The sequence below is a fragment of the Pseudoliparis swirei genome, chromosome 12 (genome assembly GCF_029220125.1).
Source record: "Pseudoliparis swirei isolate HS2019 ecotype Mariana Trench chromosome 12, NWPU_hadal_v1, whole genome shotgun sequence".
In the NCBI taxonomy this organism is placed as follows: Eukaryota; Metazoa; Chordata; class Actinopteri; order Perciformes; family Liparidae; genus Pseudoliparis; species Pseudoliparis swirei.
In genome coordinates, this window is record NC_079399.1 from 19,869,090 (window position 1) to 19,891,598 (window position 22,509).

Consider the following 22,509-nt stretch of genomic DNA (forward strand, 5'->3'; position numbering starts at 1 on the left):
GGAGGAGGGGAGTGGGAGGAGTAGAGGAGGAGAGGAGGAGCAGGAGGAGAGGAAGAGAGGAGGAGGAGGGACAGTCTGACCCCTGCTGGTTACATCCGAGTGCTGCAGGACACATCCTGGAGGAAAAGAAAAGGAGGAGGAGGATTCAGGGCCAAAGGGAAGGACACATGTGTCATGTGTCCTCACATGTGTCCTCACATGACACATGTGAGAGTCATTATGTGTCTCACATGTGTCCTCACATGACACATGTGAGGACACATGTGAGGACACATGTGTCCAGATGTTTCCACTCTTCCTCCAGGCGGATGAACTCACGACAACGAGGTCCGTCTGTCTGCAGGTCTGCAGCACATGAAGCACGGCGTCGTGAACGCTGACGAACAGACGACTCTTTGGGAGAGAGGGGGAGAAGAAACAGGCGGCCTCCAGCTGCTCCACGACGCACACTGTGGACACACACACACACACACATTTATACACACATATACACACACACATATATACACACATATACACACACACACACATATATATACATATATACACACATATACACACACACACATATATACACATATACATATATACACACATATACACACACACATATTTACACACACATATACACATTTACACACATATATACACACATTTACACACACACACATTTATACACACATATACACACACACACACATATATACACATATATACACACACACATATGGGAGCCAGAGCCTTTAGTTATCAAGCTCCTCTTTTATGGAACCAGCTTCCAATTTCAGTCCGGGAGGCAGACACAGTCACCTCGTTTAAGAGTAGACTTAAGACCTTCCTCTTTGACAGAGCTTATAGTTAGGGCTGAATCAGGTTCACCTGGTCCAGCCCCTTGATATGCTGCTATAGGCTTATAGCTGCCGGGGGACGCTTAGGATACACTGAGCACCTCTCTCCTCTTCTCTCCTTAAGGATGAATTTTCATCTCTCAATCACACGTTACTAACTCTGCTTTCTCCCCGGAAGTCCTTTTGACTTTACGTCTCATGGGGTCATCGGACCCTATGAGACGGCATAGATCCCATCTGCCTGATGGATCGCCTGGGTCGTGGAATTCCTGCTCATGACTACGCCACTGTCCTGTTGAGACTCCGCCCACTCCTCCTCCCCACCGCCATCTGCCTGATGGATCGTGGAGGTCTCCATCGTGGAATATGCCTACTATGAACTATTCATACACTCTGTCATATTCATTGAATGTATTTTAACTCTAAATCTGTCCTTCTGTACACATGACATCTATTGTTCTGTCCATCCTGGAGAGGGATCCTCCTCTGTTGCTCTCCTCCAGGTTTCTTCCCTTTTTCCCCTGAAGGGTTATTTGGGAGTTTTTCCTGGTCCGATGTGAGGTTTTGGGGCAGGGATGTCTATGTGTACACATTGTAAAGCACTCCGAGACAAATTTGTAATTTGTGAAATTGGGCTATACAAATAAACTGAATTGAATTGAATTGAATATATACACACATATACACACATATATACATATATACACACATATACACACACACACATATATACACACATTTACACACACATATACACACATATACACACACATATACACACATATATACACACATATACACACACACACATTTATACACACACACACATATACACATATATACACACACACATTTATACACACATATACACAAATATACACACATATATACACATATCTACACACACACACATTTATACAAACATATACACACACACAAAATTTTAAAAAATACAAAATTCCTTTTTTTTCAACAAAACTTTCCCAAAAAACCCAAAATTATAAACCCATTCACCCACTTTTAAAACTTCTCATTTCTCATATACCAAACACACAAAACCTATGAAAAAACCCATTTTCAACAAGAACCAAACAATTTTGTTAACAAAAAACCCTTCTTCCCCCAAATCCTTTTCTTTTGCCCTGGGGATGGCCCCCAACGGCAAACCCCCTGCCCTTTGGGGTTTTTCGTGGGAAATTCCCGTTGCAGCCACTTTCCGTTTAGCCCCCCCATCCCCTTCCCCCCCGTTCCTGAGGTCGTGGGGGTTCCCGTGAATTGCCTCTTTAACTACTACCTTGCATATCTTAAGTTTTTTCTTAAACTGCCTTTGCCTGACTTAGCTGTACCTAGGGCCCCCTCGTGCCTTCCCGTGTTCCTTTCCTTCCTTAGGTTATTTGGGGTTTCCTTGGGCCGTGTGATTTGGGGCAGGGTTTATCATTTACCTTGAGCCGTGACTTTAGATGGTGACTTTCTAATTACCTGAATTGACCTGTACTTTAACTATTACCACTACCACCTTTACCTTTACCACATACTTACCTTACCTTACCCTTTTCCTTACCTACCTTTACCAAACCTATATTATTACACATATTTAATGGACCTTACTTACCTTAGCCCATACCTAACCCTACTTACTTTACCCAACCTTACCAGTCTATTGACCCTTTTACCTACCGATAAACCTTATCAACCTTGAGCCTCATACCTTACCCTAAATTAACCATTACCTTAGCCTGCTACCTTACCATACCAACCCTGACCACCTTGACCAGCCCAAAATTTATCCTGCTGACCTATGCCTGACCTTTAGCCTACCTACCTTGGCACTGGAACTGAGCTTTCCCGGGAAAACCTGTCTGATGAGGAGACGGCATTCATCCCACGCTGGACGGAGCGCCTCATTTCCTTAGCCGAATTGACCGCTTACCTTGACCCGGGTTTTTGCTCGGCCGGAGCAAAGGGGTAACCCCCCCCCGGCAGGGAAAAACCCGACTTTGAGAAGAAATTTTCGTGCTCGCCTTTAAATTATAAAAAGTGACAGGGGGGCCCCAATTTATTCGTTAAACCCAAATTTTTTTCCGGAACAAAAGGTCCCAAATTGGCCTATTGGACCTGATTAAAGGGTTGAATGTTTATCAGATAATCACATTGATTTATGTTGCCTAACTGAAACCTGGCTGAGCCATGAAGAATATGTCTGCCTGAATGAATCGTTCCACCAAGTCATATTAATACTCACATTCCTCGAGACACCGCACCAGGAGGTGGAGTAGCAGCCATCTTTGAATCGAGCCTATTAATTAATCCTCAACCAAAATTACACTACACCTCATTTGAAAGCCTTGTTCTTAGTCTTTCACATCCAACCTGGAAAACACTACAGCCAATTCGATTTGTGATTCTGTACCGCCACCAGGTCCATATTCAGAGTTTATATCTGAATTCTCAGAATTTATATCAAGTTTGGTTCTTAAAACCGATAAAGTTATTATTGTTGGAGATTTTAATATCCATGTGGATGTTGATAATGATTGCCTTAGTGCTGCATTCATCTCCTTGTTGGACTCGATTGGCTTCTGTCAGAGAGTACAGAAACCCCCTCACAGCTTTGGCCACACGCTTGATCTTGTTCTTACTTATGGCGTTTACATTGAGCATTTTAACGTCTTCCCCCAGAATCCTCTTCTGTCAAAGCCCAAACTCATAACTTTTGAATTTATACTCCCGGAGTGTACTGTTAGTCAAAAGTTTCTACACTAGATGTCTAACTGATAGTGCTGTAGCTAAATTTAAAGAAGCGATTCCTTCTGTATTTGATTCGATACCACGCCTCAATATAACAGAGGACTCCTGGTCTAACTTTAGTCCGTCCCAGATTGATCATCTTGTTGACAGTGCCATAGGCTCTCTGAGAATGACACTGGGCCGATAGCCCTCTGAAGAAGAAGACAGTGAGGAAAGGAGGTTTGCTCCTGGTATAACCCCCAGACCCGCAAACTGAAGCAACGTCACAAAACTTGAAGCATATGGCGTCAACTAATCTCAAGAATCCCGCTTTGTTTGGCGAGATAGTCTTAAAAAATATAAGAAGGCCCTCCGTAATGCCAGAGCAGCCTATTACTCATCAATAATAGAAAAATAAAACAACCCCAGGTTTCTCTTCAGCACTGTAGCCAGGCTGACAGAGAGTCACAGCCTGTGGGGAGCATTCCTATAAACCTTAGTGGTAATGACTTTATGAACTTCTTTAATGAAAAGATTTTAACTATTAGGACAAGATTAATAATCTCTTTCCCATAACCAGTGCCAATCTGTCCTCAAGTGGAATGGCCTTGGGAAAACCCCTGTATGCCCTGGTGTATATTTGAGGATTTTCTCCTATCAACCGTGACCAATTATTTTCAACGGTTTCTACTTAACACGCCCACCTGTCTCTTGGACCCCATCCCGGAGGCTGCTTAAAGCGTTTTGCCTTTAATTGGCGGCTCTATTAGATATTATCAATGTGTTTTGCTAACAGGCCACGACCCCACCCTTCAAGGTGGCTGTTATTAAACCTCTCCTGAAGAAGCCCACCTGGATCCAGAGGTATTGGCTAACTACAGACCGATCTCTAACCTCCCTTCCTCTCCAAGATCCTTGAGAAAGTGGTAAATCAGTTGTGCGACTTTCACATCATAATAGTTTATTTGAGAAATTTCAATCAGGATTTAGAAAAAACCACAGCACCGAGCGGCACTGGTGAAAATTACAAATGACCTCTTAATGACAAACCAATTTTTTTTGGGGAAATTCCAAACCGGGCCGGGAGGGAGAAAAACCCCCTCTTAAAGGAAAAACCCTTTGAAGAGAGGGGGCAGGGGCCCTTCCAGGCCCAAGGGCCCCAAAAACCCTTAAAAATTCCCCCCTTTTTAACACTACCCCAAAACCCTTTTTTTTCCCTAAAAAAATTTTAAATTTAATAACACTTTACCAACCTTTTCCCCAAAAAATTTTCCTTTACCCCCATTTAAACCACCCTTTAACCAATATACACCATCTAACGACATTTTCCCTAATCCTTTACCAACTAGGAGCCGCCTTTAGTTCAATCCCCTTTGAACCAGCCTTCAATTACTGTCCGGGACAGAGAAGTCCCCTCGGTTTAACAGAACTAACCTAAGTTAATCTTGGGAAGATTTAATTAGGTGATAGTTCCTTTTACCCCTTTTGCTCTTGGCTTCTGCCCGGGACCCCGCTTTAGGAGCACGAGTCCTTTCCTGCTTCTTCCTTAAATGAATCTTCTTAATCACACCTATAACTTTGGGATTTTCCTCCCGAAGTGATTTTAAGTCATGGAGTCATGTGCCTAATTGAGAACCCCGAGCATAATCCACGTTATTGGTCTGGTAATTGGCCTCCCATTACACGCCTAATTGCCTTTAGAATACATTCTCCCCAGAACCCATAAGGGAGTCCCCTGAAAAAACCCTAGACCATAAAACTCCAAACTTAAATGTAAAACCAAATCGTTTTTCTGATACTTAAATTCAATGAACCCTCCTAAGGGGGACCCTATCCTCTAAATCCCTTTTTTCCCTGAGAGGCGAAGGATTGTCCGCCGATGGAGGATTTGATTAGGGATTTTTAATTTTTAGAAGATCTAGAAGATTTAATTTGATAACCTGGGCAAAATTTTAAATAATTTGAACTTTCCTGGGAATTAATCACCCAAACCATTTTAACAAACACCAACATATTTACACCATCACAACTTTAAAACATTGTAAGCAAAATTTGTTTTGTATTGCTGAACCAGTTTCCCCCAATGGCTTATTAAATGCCCTGGGGCCCCCATTTGGGTTTAAAGGTTTGGCACCGGATTTTTAACCACCCTCAGGAGATTTAAAAATTTCAAAAGTTAATTTTCTCAAAAGTTTATTACGGGAAATAAAACAGGAATTAGAAAACCAAGCCCACCGGCCCCCATTCAAATTACTTTCACAAATAAAAACCATTACTGTTGGTCGTTAGGCCACTTCCACCTTTGAAGGGCCCGCCAGCTTGGACCCGCATGGTTTCGCCCCGCCACTAATTTCACAATCCGATCTCTTTGAAAAAAGAAGACGCCTTTCAGCCTTCCATTCCCCCAGTCGGCGGCCATCTTTATTACCTTAAGAGTTTTTGCAAGTTTCACGGCCCTTACCTGTTTTTGGCGTACACCAGGACTTATGTCGTCCGGGGCCCCTTTGTTTCACCCAGCTTTAAAAAACCTGTCCGTCCTGAGCCCAGCCCGATATCCGGCTTGAGACCCCCAGACGCTGGGCTTATTCTGAGAGGGTGGACCAACCACTGCACTCGGCTTTCCCCTGTGTTTGCTTAATCCAAAACAATCTAACTTTCTTTCCTAGTTTTAAAATTTCCCTCTTTTTCCAAATCAGCATTGCCCCTGCCTTGCCAGACTGATTCAACCCTTACCCCAAAAACTTTAGAGTAGGACAATGAAGCACTCGGCTTCCAATGAAAGTCAAAATAACTCATCATTTGCCTAGAAGGTCCAAAAACGAACTTTTAAAAAATCTGACTTTGACCTTTAGCCGGTTTATGCCCCAACTAAGGACTGCCCGCCTTTGGGCCCTAGGAGAGCCTCAAATTCAGGAACACGGTTAGGATTTAAAGGGGAAAAGGGCATTTTTGTAAATCCTTTTGGAAATTCCCCTAATTTGCTGAGAACACAAAAGAAGAGTGCTTGGCCTCCTTTGGGTGCTTGGGGGTTCGGGTTTGGCCCTTGTGTTGTTTGTGTTGTTTGTGGGGTTTTTGGTTCTTTTGTTTGTTTTTGGTGTTGTTTGTTTGTTTTGTGTTGTGGTTTGCGTTGTTGGGGTTGGTTTGTGGTGTTTGTGTTTTTTGGGGGTGTTTTGTTTTGTGTTGTTTGGGTTTTTGTGTGTTGTTTGTTCGGGTTTGTGTTGTTTCAGTCCTCGTTTTCCTGTTTTTTTCATCTGTCCTGTTTCCTTGTTTTAGCTGCCCTTGGGGGTCTTGTGTGCTCTTCATGTTTTCCTTTTCTTAAATTGTCTGGGCAGTTGTCCTGCCAGTGCTTGCCAGCTGTCTGTGCCAGTTGGCCTTCCGGCTTGTCATTCAGTTGGTAACATTGAGGAGTCGGTTTTTAAAGTGCCTGCTGCCCCATCTTCATCCACCGTCGGTCCAAGTCCATTCAGGGCCTGTTGTCTTTTACCGGGGTTGGCCTGAGCAGTCACTGTCATTGGTTGCTTCATGCCTTCGGGCTGTCAGTTGCCGTCTGGTTTTGTTCTGTCTGGCCTGTTGTTTTTGTTTGTGTGTTGTGTAGTGTGTGTTTAGTGTTTTGGGTGTGTTGTTGTGTGTTTTCGTGCAGTGTGTTGTGCTGTCTGTGCTTTCTGTCAGTTAGTCATTCAAGTGCTTTTAGTGCCGTCTGCTTTTGCCCCATGTTGTCGCTGTCTGTGTCTGCTCTGTCCTGTCTAGCTGTCTGCGTGTGCCATGTGTCAGTTGCCTTGTGCCGTCTGTTCGGGTGCCATTCTGCTGCATGCTGCCGTGTGTCTGTCTGTGCTGTGCCTGTTTGTGCTCCAGTGCTGTTTGGTTGTCCAGCTGTTTCAGCCTTCGTGCTGCCTGTGCTGTCTGTTCCTTGCCTGTCTGGTTTCCGTCTTGTCGCTTCTGTTGTGTCCCAGTGCCGGTCGCCTGTGCATCTGTCCTGTGCTGTCCAGGTGCTGTGCTCCGTGTGCTGTGCCTTTGCCTGTGTTTTGTTGTGTCTGCCATGTGTGTTGTCAGTCTTTGGGGGTGTCTGTGCGTTGTGGCTGTGTTTGTCTGTTGGCTTTTTGTGTTGTTTGTGGCTACTTAACATACAACTGCAGGAATTATTATAATTTGTAGTTCAAACAGGAAGTTAGCCCCTCTACACCCCTAGAAAAACAAATCATGTAATTGCATCTGGATCCATCCCGTTGTTCCTTTGACCCACTGGATGGACCCATGTGGACCGTTTGAAGAGGAGATCTATAAGTTATTCCCTCCGGTTCATTGGGAGTGGAGGAGGCGTCATGGAGGACGTTCTACACTCCCTGGTTCCTGGTCAGCCGGCCTCCAGTCTGCAGCTCACCTGACGGGTCTCAGCCCCTCACCTGCTCCTGGGAACCCGCCTAGTTTCTGGGGGCCTCGTAGTTTCCAGTTTGCTCCCCATGAGTCAGTCAGCCTCCGATCCAACACAAGAAGTCAGGCATGGCAAGAGGAGCGGTCAGTTCCCCACACGTTGCTGAAGTGTTTCCAGTTCCCGCGTGGCGGTCTGATGACGCCCTCCAGACGTCTGACAAGTTCCCAGGTCGGCAGACGATGCTCCTCCTGTTCCAGCTGAGCCAGAGGCCCGACCTCCAGACGAGCTTCAGCTGCCTGGTCGGCCTCCAAAGGGATTCTGCGGCCTCGACGTGAGAGTGAGGTTCCCCTGTTCCAGACATCCCTCCTCTGGACCCCCTCGGCCCCCTTTGGGCCTTGCTGGACTGTTGGGACGCCAACTGTCAACATCTTGGTTTTGATTGAGTCTGTTTCCTGTTTCATTTCGAAGTCCCCTGTGTCCTGTGGTAGTTTGACTTCCTGTCTGTGGTCTTCAGTCCTCGTGTCTGCCCACCTGTGTCTTGTTGTCTGACTGGCTTGTGTGTTGAAAGTCTTTTGTCTCCTGGTTGTTGTCCCACAACGTGACCCCCATGGGACCTTATTAACGGCACGGTCGTCAACTGCAAAAGACAAATACGTTTTGAATCCCGTTTGAATTGTTCCATAAACGACACACACAATGTCTGTTCATTTAAAAGACGATCTTTCTCGTTGTTTTTCGTTGTATCATTTACTTTTTTGTGACACCGCTCAGTGAACTTGTCTCACACGATCTGCATGGCCACAGCTCGGCTTAGCTAGCTAACTTATCGAAGTGCAACCCTCTGATGTAACACTATCTTACCCGATGCGTTTTGATCAGCAACTCTTTGTAATCGCAGGGAAGAGAAAGAAGGAGAGATATCCCATTGTTGTTGGTGTGAGAACATCCTGCGACGAAACATGTGGCTTCAGAGAGAGAGAGAGATATGTCACTTACGCGATGGTGCGACTTTCTTAATGTGCAAAATTATCTTTTAATTTGAAAAACATCATTCATGGCACAATTTAAACAGGATAAAAGAATATATTTGTCGCTCACTGTTGACTCTTTTCCAAAAAAGGTATCATGGTGGTCAACCTGAAGGGGCGGGGCTTCTTTTATAAATACACACGGCTAAAACCGGTGATTTATCAGAGTAAAAGAAGTAGAGGTTAAGAACCAGAGACAAAACAAGTGTCCTCTGCCGACTGACCATCGGAGAGATTAATGGAGGTTTCTTCAGAATTTTGTTTGAATAGTTCTTTGATGTTGGCTCGTGGTGTCCCCGTTTCATGTTGTTCAGAAACACAGAATATTTAAACGTAGATCAGAGTCATGTGTGCCTCATCACAGAGGATGTCCTTCCACAGCGTAACCCTCAGACCCTCCATGTCTCACCGCCGGTCTGGCAGATAAAGGATGAGCAACAACTTCCTCCAGTCAAACAGAAGTGAGACTGAAGGCTCTTTGTTGGCAGTCCACACCAGGATCAGTCATCCTCCGTCCCTCACTGGTCAGGCCACACCCTCTCCTTCACAGTCACTAATCCGGGAGTTAGGTTTGACCTTCACCTGACCTTTCGTGACCATATACGAGTTACCTTGGCGCCGCAGATGGCTTTCTGCTGCGATTCCCGGAGCTCTTTCACCAGAGACGAGCTGATGAACATCAGGGGAACAACTCCAGCGGATTTACGTCCATCTTTTTTACTTCCGTGGAACTTCTGGATATTATTGTCAAGGGTGCGCTCACCTTAGCCCACGCAGTGAAACGGGGGAAACGGGCTGAAGCGCTCGAGGATTCCGCACAGCGCTGCCGGGCATGTTCCCCTCCAACGTCCGCTCACTGTGCATCCGGCTGCCGGTGGGGAGAGACAGAGACTTGTCCTCCTCCCTTGTGTGCTTCACGGACACCTGGCTCTGTGGATCAATCCCGGACTCCGCCTTCCAGCTGGCTGGCTTCCAGGGTTTCAGAGCAGACTGCGACACGGAGCGCTTCGGCAAAGCGAAGGGTGGAGGAATCTGCTTCTACTCCGACAACGGCTGCTGCGAGGACGTGACAGTGATTCTGCAGCGCTGTTCTCCTGGAGCCCCTCATCCTCCACTGCAAACCCTTCTGCTGCCCCGGTGAGTTTGCGTCAGTCATCCTGGTCGGGGTCTACATGACGCCGCGGGGCAACGTGCAGGAGGCACAGCGGACACTCGACCGACCAGACACGGTGTGGAGCGGACCGACCCGGACTCCCTAGTTATGGTCCCTGGGGACTTTAACAAAGGAAACCTGAGCCATGAACTCCCTAAATACAGGCAGTTTATTGAATGCCCTTCTCGAGAGGAGAGCATTCTGGACCACTGCTACACCAGTCAGTGGGGCCTATCACGCCGTCCCTCGTGCTGCACCGGGTCACTCCAACCACGTCATGGTCCATCTGATTCCCTTAGACAGGCAGAGACTAAAGCTCTGCAAACCTGTGGTGAGGAAATCAAGAAGTGGACCAGTGAGGCTCTGGAGGATCTTCGGGCGTGTTTGGACTGCACGGACTGGGATGTCTTCAGGACTACCAACCGTTTGGATTCATAAACAGGCTGGAACTTCCTACATCAGCTTCTGTGAGGATATCTGTGTTCCAACCAGCACCAGGGTGAGCTATAGCAAACCCTGGTTCACAGCAGAACTCAGAAAGCTAAGGCTGCAAACGGATCAGGCATTGAGGAGTGGGGACAAGGACTTGGACCCAGAAAGGCAGTAAGAGATGCTAAACGACTGCACTACACCAGCTCTCAGCAAGGGACTCTGCTTGAGTCTGGAGGGTCTCAGATACTCCTCCATGAACGACCTCCGCCTGGCAGACGAGCTGAACTAATTCTACTGCCGCTTTGAAAGACAGTGGGACAGTCCTGGGTCCATCCTTCACAGCTCCATCAACCAGCCCCAGACCACGAGCCCCCCATCCCCCAGCCCATCAGGGGCTCATGCCTCTGTACCACCCATCCCAACACCTCCCCTCTCCAGTGACATCGCTCTATATTCTGGAGAGAGACGTTAACAGGCTCTTCAAAAAGCAGAACCCCCAACAAGCAGCCGGCCCGGACTCTGTCTCCCCCTCCACCCTGAAGCATTGAGCTGATCAGCTGTCCCCGGTGTTTACAGACATCTTCAACCCCTCCTGGAGACATGCCACGTTCCAGCCTGCTTCAAGGCCTCCACCATCATCTCTGTCCACCAAGACACTAGGATCACGGGACTCAATGACTACAGGCCCGTCGCCCTGACCTCTGTGGTCATGAAGTCCTTTAAGCGCCGAGTCCTGTCCCACTTAAAAACCCTCACCGACCTGATACTGGACCCCCTGCTGTTCAGGCCATCAACATCTGGAGTCCTCAGGAACCCACAACACCATCATCGTGTCCATGCTGTTTCACAAGCTCTCCCAGCTGCACGTGGATTACAGACTTCCTGTCTGACTTCAAAGCTCTGAAGACAGTGGAGATGGTTGTGGACTTCAGAAAGAACCCTCATTCCTGCCCCCCCCCCCACACACACACACACACACACCCTGTGTGACTCCCCCGTTGACGCTGTGGAGTCCTTCCGCTTCCTGGGCTCCATCATCACCCAGGACCTCAAGTGGGAGCTGAACATCAGCTCCACCACCAAAGAGGCTCAACACTTCTACACCTCCATCATTGAGTCCATCCTTTGCTCCTCCATCACCGTCTGGTCGGATGGGCTGCAGATCATCATCCGCTCTGCTGAGAGGTGATCGACTGCAATCGGCCGTCCCTCCAGGATTTGTTTGCTTCCAGGACCCTGAGTCAAGCAAGGAAGATCGCAGCTGACCGCTCACCCTGGACACACCCTGTTCAGGCCCCGCCCCCCTGGCAGGATGCTGAGGTCCTTCAGGACCAAGAACTCACGCCACACCAACAGCTTCTTCCCGTCGGCAGTCAGGCTCAAGAACAGAGCCCGGGGCCCCACTGACCCTCATGAGCAGAGCCCGGGGCCCCACTGACCCTCATGAACAGAGCCCGGGTCCCCCACTAACCCTCATGAACAGAGCCCGGGTCCCCCACTAACCCTCATGAACAGAGCCCGGGGCCCCACTGACCCTCATGAACAGAGCCCGGGGCCCCATTGACCTCATGAACAGAGCCCGGGTCCCCCACTGACCCTCATGAACAGAGCCCGGGTCCCCCACTAACCCTCATGAACAGAGCCCGGGTCCCCCACTGACCCTCATGAACAGAGCCCGGGGCCCCACTGACCCTCATGAACAGAGCCCGGGTCCCCACTGACCTCATGAACAGAGCCCGGTCCCCACTGACCCTCATGAACAGAGCCCGGGCCCCACTGACCCTCATGAACAGAGCCCGGGTCCCCACTGACCCTCATGAACAGAGCCCGGGTCCCCACTGACCCTCATGGACAGAGCCCGGGTCCCCCACTAACCCTCATGAACAGAGCCCGGGGCCCCACTGACCCTCATGAGCAGAGCCTGGGGCCCCACTGACCCTCATGAACAAAGCCCGGGTCCCCCACTGACCTTCATGAACAGAGCCCGGTTCCCCACTGACCTCATGAACAGAGCCCGGGTCCCCACTGACCCTCATGAACAGAGCCCGGGGCCCCACTGACCCTCATGAACAGAGCCCGGGTCCCCCACTAACCCTCATGAACAGAGCCCGGGGCCCCACTGACCCTCATGAACAGAGCCCGGGTCCCCCACTAACCCTCATGAACAGAGCCCGGGGCCCCACTAACCCTCATGAACAGAGCCCGGGTCCCCCACTAACCCTCATGAACAGAGCCCGGGGCCCCACTGACCCTCATGAACAGAGCCCGGGGCCCCATTGACCCTCATGAGCAGAGCCCGGGGCCCCTATGACCCTCATGAACAGAGCCCGGGTCCCCCACTAACCCTCATGAACAGAGCCCGGGTCCCCCACTGACCCTCATGAACAGAGCCCGGTCCCCACTGACCTCATGAACAGAGCCCGGGGCCCCACTGACCCTCATGAACAGAGCCCAGTCCCCCACTGACCTCATGAACAGAGCCGGGGCCCCACTGACCTCATGAACAGAGCCCGGGTCCCCACTGACCTCATGAACAGAGCCCGGGTCCCCACTGACCTCATGAACAGAGCCTGGGCCCCACTAACCCTCATGAACTGAGCCCGGGGCCCCACTGACCCTCATGAACAGAGCCCGGGGCCCCACTGACCCTCATGGACAGAGCCCGGGGCCCCACTAACCCTCATGGACAGAGCCCGGGGCCCCACTAACCCTCATGAACAGAGCCCGGGGCCCCACTGACCCTCATGAGCAGAGCCCGGGGCCCCACTGACCCTCATGAACAAAGCCCGGGTCCCCCACTGACCCTCATGGACAGAGCCCGGGTCCCCCACTAACCCTCATGAACAGAGCCCGGGGCCCCACTGACCCTCATGAACAGAGCCCGGGTCCCCACTGACCCTCATGAACAGAGCACGGGGCCCCACTGACCCTCATGAACAGAGCCCGGGTCCCCCACTAACCCTCATGAACAGAGCCCGGGGCCCCACTGACCCTCATGGACAGAGCCCGGGGTCCCCACTGACCCTCATGAACAGAGCCCGGGGCCCCACTGACCCTCATGAACAGAGCCCGGGTCCCCACTGACCCTCATGAACAGAGCCCGGGGCCCCACTGACCCTCATGAACAGAGCCCGGGGCCCCACTGACCCTTCAAGATTCAAGATTCAAGATGTTTTATTTGTCACATACACACACAGGGTGTGCAGTGAAATGAAAGTGGCAATGCTCAGCAGGAATGTGCAAGGGCAACAAGTACACACTATTTACAAATAAAAAACAACACAATATTTACAGTAAGTGTGTGTGTGTGTGTGTGTGTGTGTGTGCCTAAGAGGGGCAGTTGTGTGGGTCTATGGGGGTCCTGGTGAGGTCGGAGTTCACAATCCTGATGGCCTGAGGAAAGAAACTCCGTCTCAGTCTCTCTGTTCTTGCAGCGTGACTACGGAGGCGCCTGCCTGACCGCAGCAGCTGAAACAGTCTGTTGTTGGGGTGGTGAGGATCCTTCATGATCCTGCCGGCTCTGGTTCTGCACCTCCTGGTGTACAAGTCCTGCAGGGTGGGGAGTGTAGTTCCAATAGTGCGCTCAGCCGAACGCACTACTCTCTGCAGAGCCTTCCTGTCCTGAGCGGAGCAGTTGCCAAACCAGGCTGTGATGCTTCCTGTCAGGACGCACTCTACAGCTCCAGAGTAGAAGGACTGAAGGATCCTCTGGGAAACTTTAAATGTCCTCAGCTGCCTGAGGTGGTAGAGGCGCTGCCTTGCCTTTCTCACCAGAGTGTCTGTGTTTGTTGACCATGTCAGATCCTCGGTGATGTGGACTCCCAGGTATTTATACCCGCTCACCCTCTCCACAGTAGTCCTGTTAATCCCCAGTGGTGAGTACGTCCTCTGTTGTTGTACCTCCTAAAGTCCACAATCAGCTCCTTAGTTTTGGTGACATTCATGATGAGGCTGTTGTCCTGGCACCAGAGTGACAGATCAGCAACTTCCTCCAGGTAGGCCTTCTCGCCGTTGTCGGAGATCAGGCCCACCACCACTGTGTCATCCGCAAACTTGATGATGGTGTTGAGCTGAACCTGGCCACACAGTCATGTGTGTACAGGAAGTACAGTAGGGGCTGAGGACGCAACCCTGGGGGATCCTGTGTTCAGGGTGAGGGATTTGAGGTGTGTCTGCCCACCCTGACCACCTGTGGCCTGGCGGTCAGGAAGTCCAGGATCCAAGCACACAGGGGTGTTCAGTCCCAGCTCAATCAGCTTGCCGCCAGTCTGAGGGGACTATGGTGTTGAAAGCTGAACTATAATCAATGAACAGCAGTCTCACATAGCCCCCTCTGGCTGTCCAGATGAGAGAGTGGTGTGCAGTACCTGGGAGACAGCATCATCCGTGGATCTGTTTGGGCGATAAGCAAACTGCAGCGGGTCCATGGAGGAAGGGAGGAAGGCGCAGATGTAGTCCTTTATCAGCCTCTCAAAGCATTTCATGACCACCGAGGTGAGGGCCACCGGTCGGTAGTCATTCATACATGCTGGAGAAGCATTCTTGGGCACAGGGACAATAGTGGATCTCTTGAAGCAGGCGGGGACCACGGACTCAGCCAGGAGAGGTTGAATATTGTGGTGAACACTGGAGCTAGCTGGTTAGCACAGGTCTTCAGTACTCGCCCAGATATGCCATCTGGACCTGCAGCTTTCCTGGTGTTCACCCTCAACAGAGCCCTCCTCACACTGTGCTCGGTCACAGAGAGTGTGTGTTCATCCCCAGCGGTAGAACTCACCTCGGCTATGCTAACGTTGTTGTTGTTAGTCGCGAGCTAGCGCTGTTGTTGCTAGCCTCAAACCGCATAAAATGAGTTCAGGTCGTCCGCTAGGGATGCGCCGGCACTCACCATTGCGCTGGGTCTGCTCTGGTAGTTTGTGATAGTCCATAGCCCCTGCCATAGGCGCGTGGAGTCGCGCTGCCCCCTCTGTGATTCCACTCTGTCTCGGTACCTCCTTTGGCGCCCTTCACCGCCTCCTCAGTCCATAGACCGCTGCCTTGTACTCGTCCATGTTGCCGGATACAAGACCGGAGTTATAGGCAGCAGTACGGGCGTTCACAGCTTCACGGATGGATCTATCAACCCACGGCTTTTGATTAGGAAAGTCCCTAACTTTTACCGTGGGGACGATGGTGTCCGTTAGCGTTGCTATGAGGCTCATTGCTACTTCAAGAACTCGCTGACGTCACTGGAACTGGATTGGATCATGTCCCAGTCGACGATACTCAGAGCGTCCTGTAGCTCAGCCTCTGATTGGTCAGACCACCGCATTACGTTCCTCGTCACTACCGCTTCCCGCGATCCTTTGTTTATACTCCGGAAGCAGAAAAATGGCGGCATGGTCTGATTTCCTAACGGAGGGAGAGAGACAGCCTTGTAGCCTCTCTTGAATGGCGATAGCAGTGGTCCAACGTTCTTTCCCCTCTGGTAGCACACGTAATGTGCTGGTGAAAGTTCGGCATGACTTTTTTTAGGTTTGCCCTGTTAAAGTCCCCAGCCACCACCACAGCCGCCGGATACTTGTTCTGATGCCGACATAACACATCATGTAGGTCCGATAGTGCTACGTCGGTGTCCGCTTGTGGTGGAAATGTAGACGGCTGTGGTGATGACCGAGCTGAACTCCCGGGAAGGTAGAATGGACGGCATGAGATCGTCAGATGTTCCAGGTTCGTAGCAGGACGAGAAAGAGTCTTAATGTTCTTGGGGTCACACCACATGTTGTTTGTCATGAAAACCCTCCACCCTTAGATTTACCAGACTCTTCCGTTCTGTCTGCACGGAAAACAGAGAAGGACTCGGTTGGGCATATGACTCGATCCGCACCAGCGGGTCAGCCAAGTTTCCAGACAAAGATGTTACAATCCCGCATGTCCCGTTGGAATCTGATCCTTGCCCTAAAATCATCCATCTTATTTTCCAGAGACTGGACGTTAGCAAGAAGGATGCTGGGCAAAGGTGGACGGTGGGCTTGAACTCTCAGTCTGTTCCGAATTCGCCCGCTTCCCTCGATGTTTTCGCTGCCTCGTAGTAGCGGCTCCACTGTTGTTGTTGCGGTTCGCTCAGATCTCTGCTGCCGCCACGCTGGAGCGGTGGAAAAAGTGGACAGAAACCCTTGTTTTGCGGTAAAGTTTATGTCGAAAAGTGTGCTGCGGGCGTATGTTGTTAGTGCCGATGTGTTTGTGGCAAAGAAAATATTAAAAATAAACACAAAAACTAAAAGAGCGCACAATCTCCGCGGAGCTGCCGCGACGGCGACTGGACACAGCCGCGCCATCATGAACAGAGCCCGGGTCCCCCACTAACCCTCATGAACAGAGCCCGGGTCCCCCACTGACCCTCATGAACAGAGCCCGGGTCCCCCACTAACCCTCATGAACAGAGCCCGGGGCCCCAACTCTCAACAGAGCCGCCCCACTGATCATGGACTGACTGTCATCCCCGTCCCTAGTGACACTCTAACTGGGCTAGTGACATAGTGACACTAACTTAGCTGGGCTAGTGACACTCTAACTAGGTTAGTGACACTCTAAATGAGCTAGTGACACTCTAACTGGGCTAGTGACACTCTAACTGGGCTAGTGACACTCTAACTAGGCTAGTGATACTCTAAATGAGCTAGTGACACTCTAACTAGGCTAGTGACACTCTAACTAGGTTAGTGACGCTCTAAATGAGCTAGTGACACTCTAACTGGGCTAGTGACACTCTAACTGGGCTAGTGACACTCTAACTAGGCTAGTGACACTCTAAATGATCTAGTGACACTCTAAATGATCTAGTGACACTCTAACTAGGTTAGTGACACTCTAAATGATCTAGTGACACTCTAAATGATCTAGTGACACTCTAACTGGGCTAGTGACACTCTAACTGGGCTAGTGACACTCTAACTGGGCTAGTGACACTCAAACTAGGCTAGTGACACTCTAACTAGGTTAGTGACACTCTAAATGATCTAGTGACACTAACTAGGCTAGTGACACTCTAACTGGGCTAGTGACACTCTAACTAGGTTAGTGACACTCTAAATGAGCTAGTGACACTCTAACTGGGCTAGTGACACTCTAACTAGGCTAGTGACACTCTAAATGATCTAGTGACACTCTAACTAGGCTAGTGACACTCTAAATGATCTAGTGACACTCTAACTAGGCTAGTGACACTCTAACTAGGCTAGTGACACTCTAAATGAGCTAGTGACACTCTAACTAGGCTAGTGACACTCTAACTAGGTTAGTGACACTCTAAATGAGCTAGTGACACTCTAAATGAGCTAGTGACACTCTAACTGGATTAACGCTCTGTGGATGAATATGACTCTGACCTCCTTGTAGGTTTCCGTGTCCAAATACAGGTCAGTGCCTGGAATGTGGCCCAGGATGGAGTAGCGGGGCCTGAAACACATTCCAAACATATTATTACCATTCTTATTATTATTGCAGCTTCTGCATTTACATCAAAGATGAGTAATAATGGAGTTACAGTTGCATTCTGAAGATGACGGTGAGCATTGAGAAGCCGATGGAGACGGCCAAACCCAGGTCCAGGTTGAGCAGGATGGTGCTGAAGAACGTGACCAGCCACACCAGCTAGAGGGCAAACACGGGGTCAGCGGGGTCAAAATACACACAGTTTCAAACAACCAGGTAACCAGAGCCCCCTGGCGGTCAGGAGAGAGAATGCAGCTTCAACACATGAAGCATAGACTTCTATACAACCAGAGGAGTCACCCCCTGGCAGTCAGGAGAGAGAATGAAGCTTTAACACATGAAGCATAGACTTCTATACAACCAGAGGAGTCACCCCCTGGCGATCAGGAGAGAGAATGCAGCTTCAACACATGAAGCATAGACTTCTATACAACCAGAGGAGTCGACCCCTGGCGGTCAGCAGAGAGAATGCAGCTTCAACACATGAAGCATAGACTTCTATACAACCAGAGGAGTCGCCCCCTGGTGGTCAGGAGAGAGAATGCAGCTTCAACACATGAAGCATATACTTCTATACAACCAGAGGAGTCGCCCCCTGGTGGTCAGGAGAGAGAATGCAGCTTCAACACATGAAGCATATACTTCTATACAACCAGAGGCGTCGCCCCCTGGTGGTCAGGAGAGAGAATGCAGCTTTAACACATGAAGCATACACTTCTATACAACCAGAGGAGTCTCCCCCTGGTGGTCAGTAAATAGAATGCAGCTTAAGACTGCCGGCCGTACCAGATCCACCTGGTTGGTCCTCCACAGCAGAGGCACGTCCGACAGCTGCCGGAACATTCCTTTCAAATTCACAAACACGATTGTGGACAAGACAGCCTGAGGAACACAAACGCACACACATTACTGCACAGACACACAACCAGAGAGAGAGAGACAGAGAGAGAGAGAGAGAGATTTTTTGATTTTTGAAAAACACTTTATTTACATTTTTTCCATTACAACGTTTCTCTACAAATAAAGTGTTTTCAAAAATCAGGTTGTTTAATATAAAAGCAAACAAACAAAACAAAAAAACATTAAAAAAAGAAAACATGTTTTACCGAATTAAAAAATGGTGCAAATACCAGCTCCTCCACCACAGAACAAACAATATCTTTAAAACACCAGCGTTGTTTAAAAGCATCCAGGTCTCCAATGTGTTTATAAAACCTGAACTCCAGCCAGAGTCTGGCTCTGATGTTACAGAGCCACACTGCCCTGGCCTCCTGCCCCTCTCTGTTTTACACCCGGGACTTCCTAGTTAAATAAATTGCCATTTTGGCTTCGCCGGATAAAAAATTAAGGAGCTGCCACTTTTCTTTTTCCGTCTTTTTGTAGGCAGCTCCCATGATAAAAACCTTCTCTGTAAAAACCACATTAAAAAGACTACAAACCTGTTACGGTTTCGAACCCGCCACGGGGTTTGAACCCACCACCTCTGCGTTCTGCTGCTGGAGTTCCTGTGCGCTATCCACTGCGCCGTCCACACTCTACCATCTAAACACTCAGGCTCATCTGAGCCTTCCTCCCTCGTGACGAGCTGACTGGGCGTTGGCACTGCACACCTGCTCTCAGTTACAATCAACTCCAGAGACTACAATAACCCGGTCTTCACTCCTGCTCCTCGCCAGATCATCCCATAGAATCACCTGGGAAGGACCAGTAGAAGCTTAGAGCTACATTGTTGCTGTCCGTACTTTGTAGAGCTGTTTTCAGTGCTTTGCTGCATTCCTTCTGCCACCTTTTTTCACTCCAGACCTGCCGTGCCGCGACCCCCTGCCTGGACTCTGACTACTCTTCCGAATGCCCCTAAGTATATTTTATATATTTACCTAAATACGTATGCTTAACAACAGCTTGTGAGTTTTATGTATTCAGGTAGATTTATATATATAGATATATACATCTAATTGCCTTGTTGGACATTAAAACGCCTCGTTAGGCATTAATTCATTCCCTGCCTTCGGAGTACTGCATTTTGGGTTCAAACACCACTCGGTCCTAACAGATGATCTGGCCAACATGAACTCAGCTAACTCAGGAGGTCAGGCCTCTCCACCTGGGCCTCTCTCTTCTGCCCATGCTGCTATTCAACGCCAAAGACAAGGTGCTTGCTGACCACGCCCGGCTACTTCGTGAGGCTTCTGGTATGATGCAGAGCGTTGCTGGGGAGCAGCAGACCCACTCTCAACAACTACTGCAATTAGCCAGCGAACAACAGGCCCTGCTAACTCAGTTGAACACCAGTTCCACCATGGCAGCCCACAACGGGTCCCGCTGCAGCCTCCGTGCCACAGGTTCCGGCAGTACCCCCGATCCCGTCTCCGTCCTTGCTGGTCCTACTTCCCCGAGTCCAGATTCCCCCCTGGCCGGCTTCACTTGCCCGTATCCCGTTGCCGTCCCGTCTGGCTCCAGTCCCCGGTGGTCCGCTGGCTGGGTCCCGCGCCCCAGTCTCCAGTGTCTGCCGCCGGAGTCAGTCGATACGTACCGTCGTTCCGTCCAGTCCCACCATCGCCCGTTCCAGTCCCGTCCCCGCGGTTCCAGTCCCCGTGTTCCGTCATGTTCCAGTCCCCGATGTGCCGGTTCCAGTCCCCGGTGTTCCGTCGCCGGTTCTGGTCTGGCCAGCCTCCCATGATGTGCATCTCCACAACATGTGGGAGTCCCTCCGGGCCCCTGGCCCTGTGCCGGGTCCTGTCCCCGGTGTTCCGTCACTGGCTCCAGTCCCCGATGCGCCGGTTCCAGTCACCGATGTTCCGGTCCCCGGTGTTCCGTCGCCGGTTCCGTTCCCCGATGTTCCGGTCCCCGGTGTTCCGCCGCCGGCTCCAGTCCCCGGTGTTCCGCCGCCGGCTCCAGTCCCAGTGTTCCGTCCAGTCCCGGTTCCCCGTGAGCCGTCCCATCCAGACCCGGTTCTCCGTGAGCCGGCCCCTCCAGCCCCAGTTCCCCGTGACCCTCTCCGTCCAATTTCTGTTCCCCATTTGTTATCGCCTGGTCCCGGTCCCACAGAGCTCCCATGCCGACCCCGGTACCCCTGAGACTTCCTCTCCTGAGCCCGGTCCCCTCGCTCCCCATTCCTGTCCTCCGGCCCGCCCTCCAGAGCGCATCCTTTCGCCTGATGGACGTCCTCCGGCCCACCCCCCGGACTGTCTCGGCCATGGTCTTGAACCCTCCTCCGGCTCCCCTCCACCCACCCTTGTTGATCTCCTGGGACGTCTGGAATCCGTCCCTTGAGGGGGGGGGTCCTGTTACGGTTTCGAACCCGCCACCTCTGCGTTCTGCTGCTGGAGTTCCTGTGCGCTATCCACACTCTACCATCTAAACACTCAGGCTCATCTGAGCCTTCCTCCCTGGTGACGAGCTGACTGGGCGTTGGCACTGCACACCTGCTCTCAGTTACAATCAACTCCAGAGACTACAATAACCCGGTCTTCACTCCTGCTCCTCGCCAGATCATCCCATAGAATCACCTGGGAAGGACCAGTAGAAGCTTAGAGCCACATTGTTGCTGTCCGTACTTTGTAGAGCTGTTTTCAGTGCTTTGCTGCATTCCTTCTGTCACCTTTTTTCACTCCAGACCTGCCGTGCTGCGACCCCCTGCCTCGACTCTGACTACTCTTCCGAATGCCCCTAAGTATATTTTATATATTTACCTAAATACGTATGCTTAACAACAGCCTGTGAGTTTTATGTATTCAGGTAGATTTATATATATACATCTAATTGCCTTGTTGGACATTAAAACGCCTCGTTAGGCATTAATTCATTCCCTGCCTTCGGAGTACTGCATTTTGGGTTCAAACACCACTCAGTCCTAACAAAACCAATGTTAAAAGAGCGAAGAAACTCAAGTCTCTTACACTCATTAAAAACATGGTAAATAGTCTCCCGGAGGTCACAGAAGGGGCACTGGCTCAGGACAGCGGGATTAATTACGGAAATAAAAGCGTTGGACGCGACAGCACCGTGTAAAATCCGCCACTGGAGGTCAGCGGTCCTTTTCTTCAGGGGAGGCTTGTATAGGACCCCCCACTGTGGGCCAGGGCCTCCATGCCCAAGTCTCTCTGACCACACAGTGGGCAGTCTGTTGCACAGTCTGGACCTATTGATGCTCTTCACGAGGTTAAAATACAAAGTCTTCTTGTCTGCTTTGTTCAGTGTGCAGTTTTCTGTGTGGGTTGTCCTTAGCAGGGGGCCGGTGAGTCCCCCTAGCCCCGGGCTGAGGGAGATGTCTGGGAAGGGGTCTGCAGGGTCCGGCTCTGTCCTCTGCTGGCTGTAGTCGTTGAGGCTCCTCTCCAACCCGGTCTGCCTCCACAGCTCCAGGAGCCTCCTCGCCACCCGGTCGGAATGCAACCCCAGCAGGGAGCCCAGGGCCGGGGGGTCGCTCAGCGTCGGCCCCATTGCATCCACCAACTGCTGCAGAGAAAGGGTCTTTGTTCG

The 22,509-nt window shown here is 50.5% G+C and overlaps 1 protein-coding gene across 1 annotated transcript in view; it reads right to left on the reverse strand.

Moving 5' to 3' along the window:
* Positions 1-8,066: 8,066 nt before the first annotated feature.
* The window catches only part of LOC130203048 (solute carrier family 26 member 6-like), a 44,453-nt gene continuing 30,010 nt past the window's right edge, over positions 8,067-22,509 (reverse strand). Inside the window, exons 11-16 of the mRNA XM_056428940.1 lie at positions 18,817-18,912; positions 18,083-18,189; positions 17,925-17,994; positions 9,736-9,962; positions 9,584-9,641; positions 8,067-8,240 (exon numbers count right to left, since the gene is read on the reverse strand). Of these exons, the coding sequence (XP_056284915.1) occupies positions 8,067-8,240; positions 9,584-9,641; positions 9,736-9,962; positions 17,925-17,994; positions 18,083-18,189; positions 18,817-18,912 (732 nt within the window). The remainder of the gene's footprint in view (positions 8,241-9,583; positions 9,642-9,735; positions 9,963-17,924; positions 17,995-18,082; positions 18,190-18,816; positions 18,913-22,509) is intronic.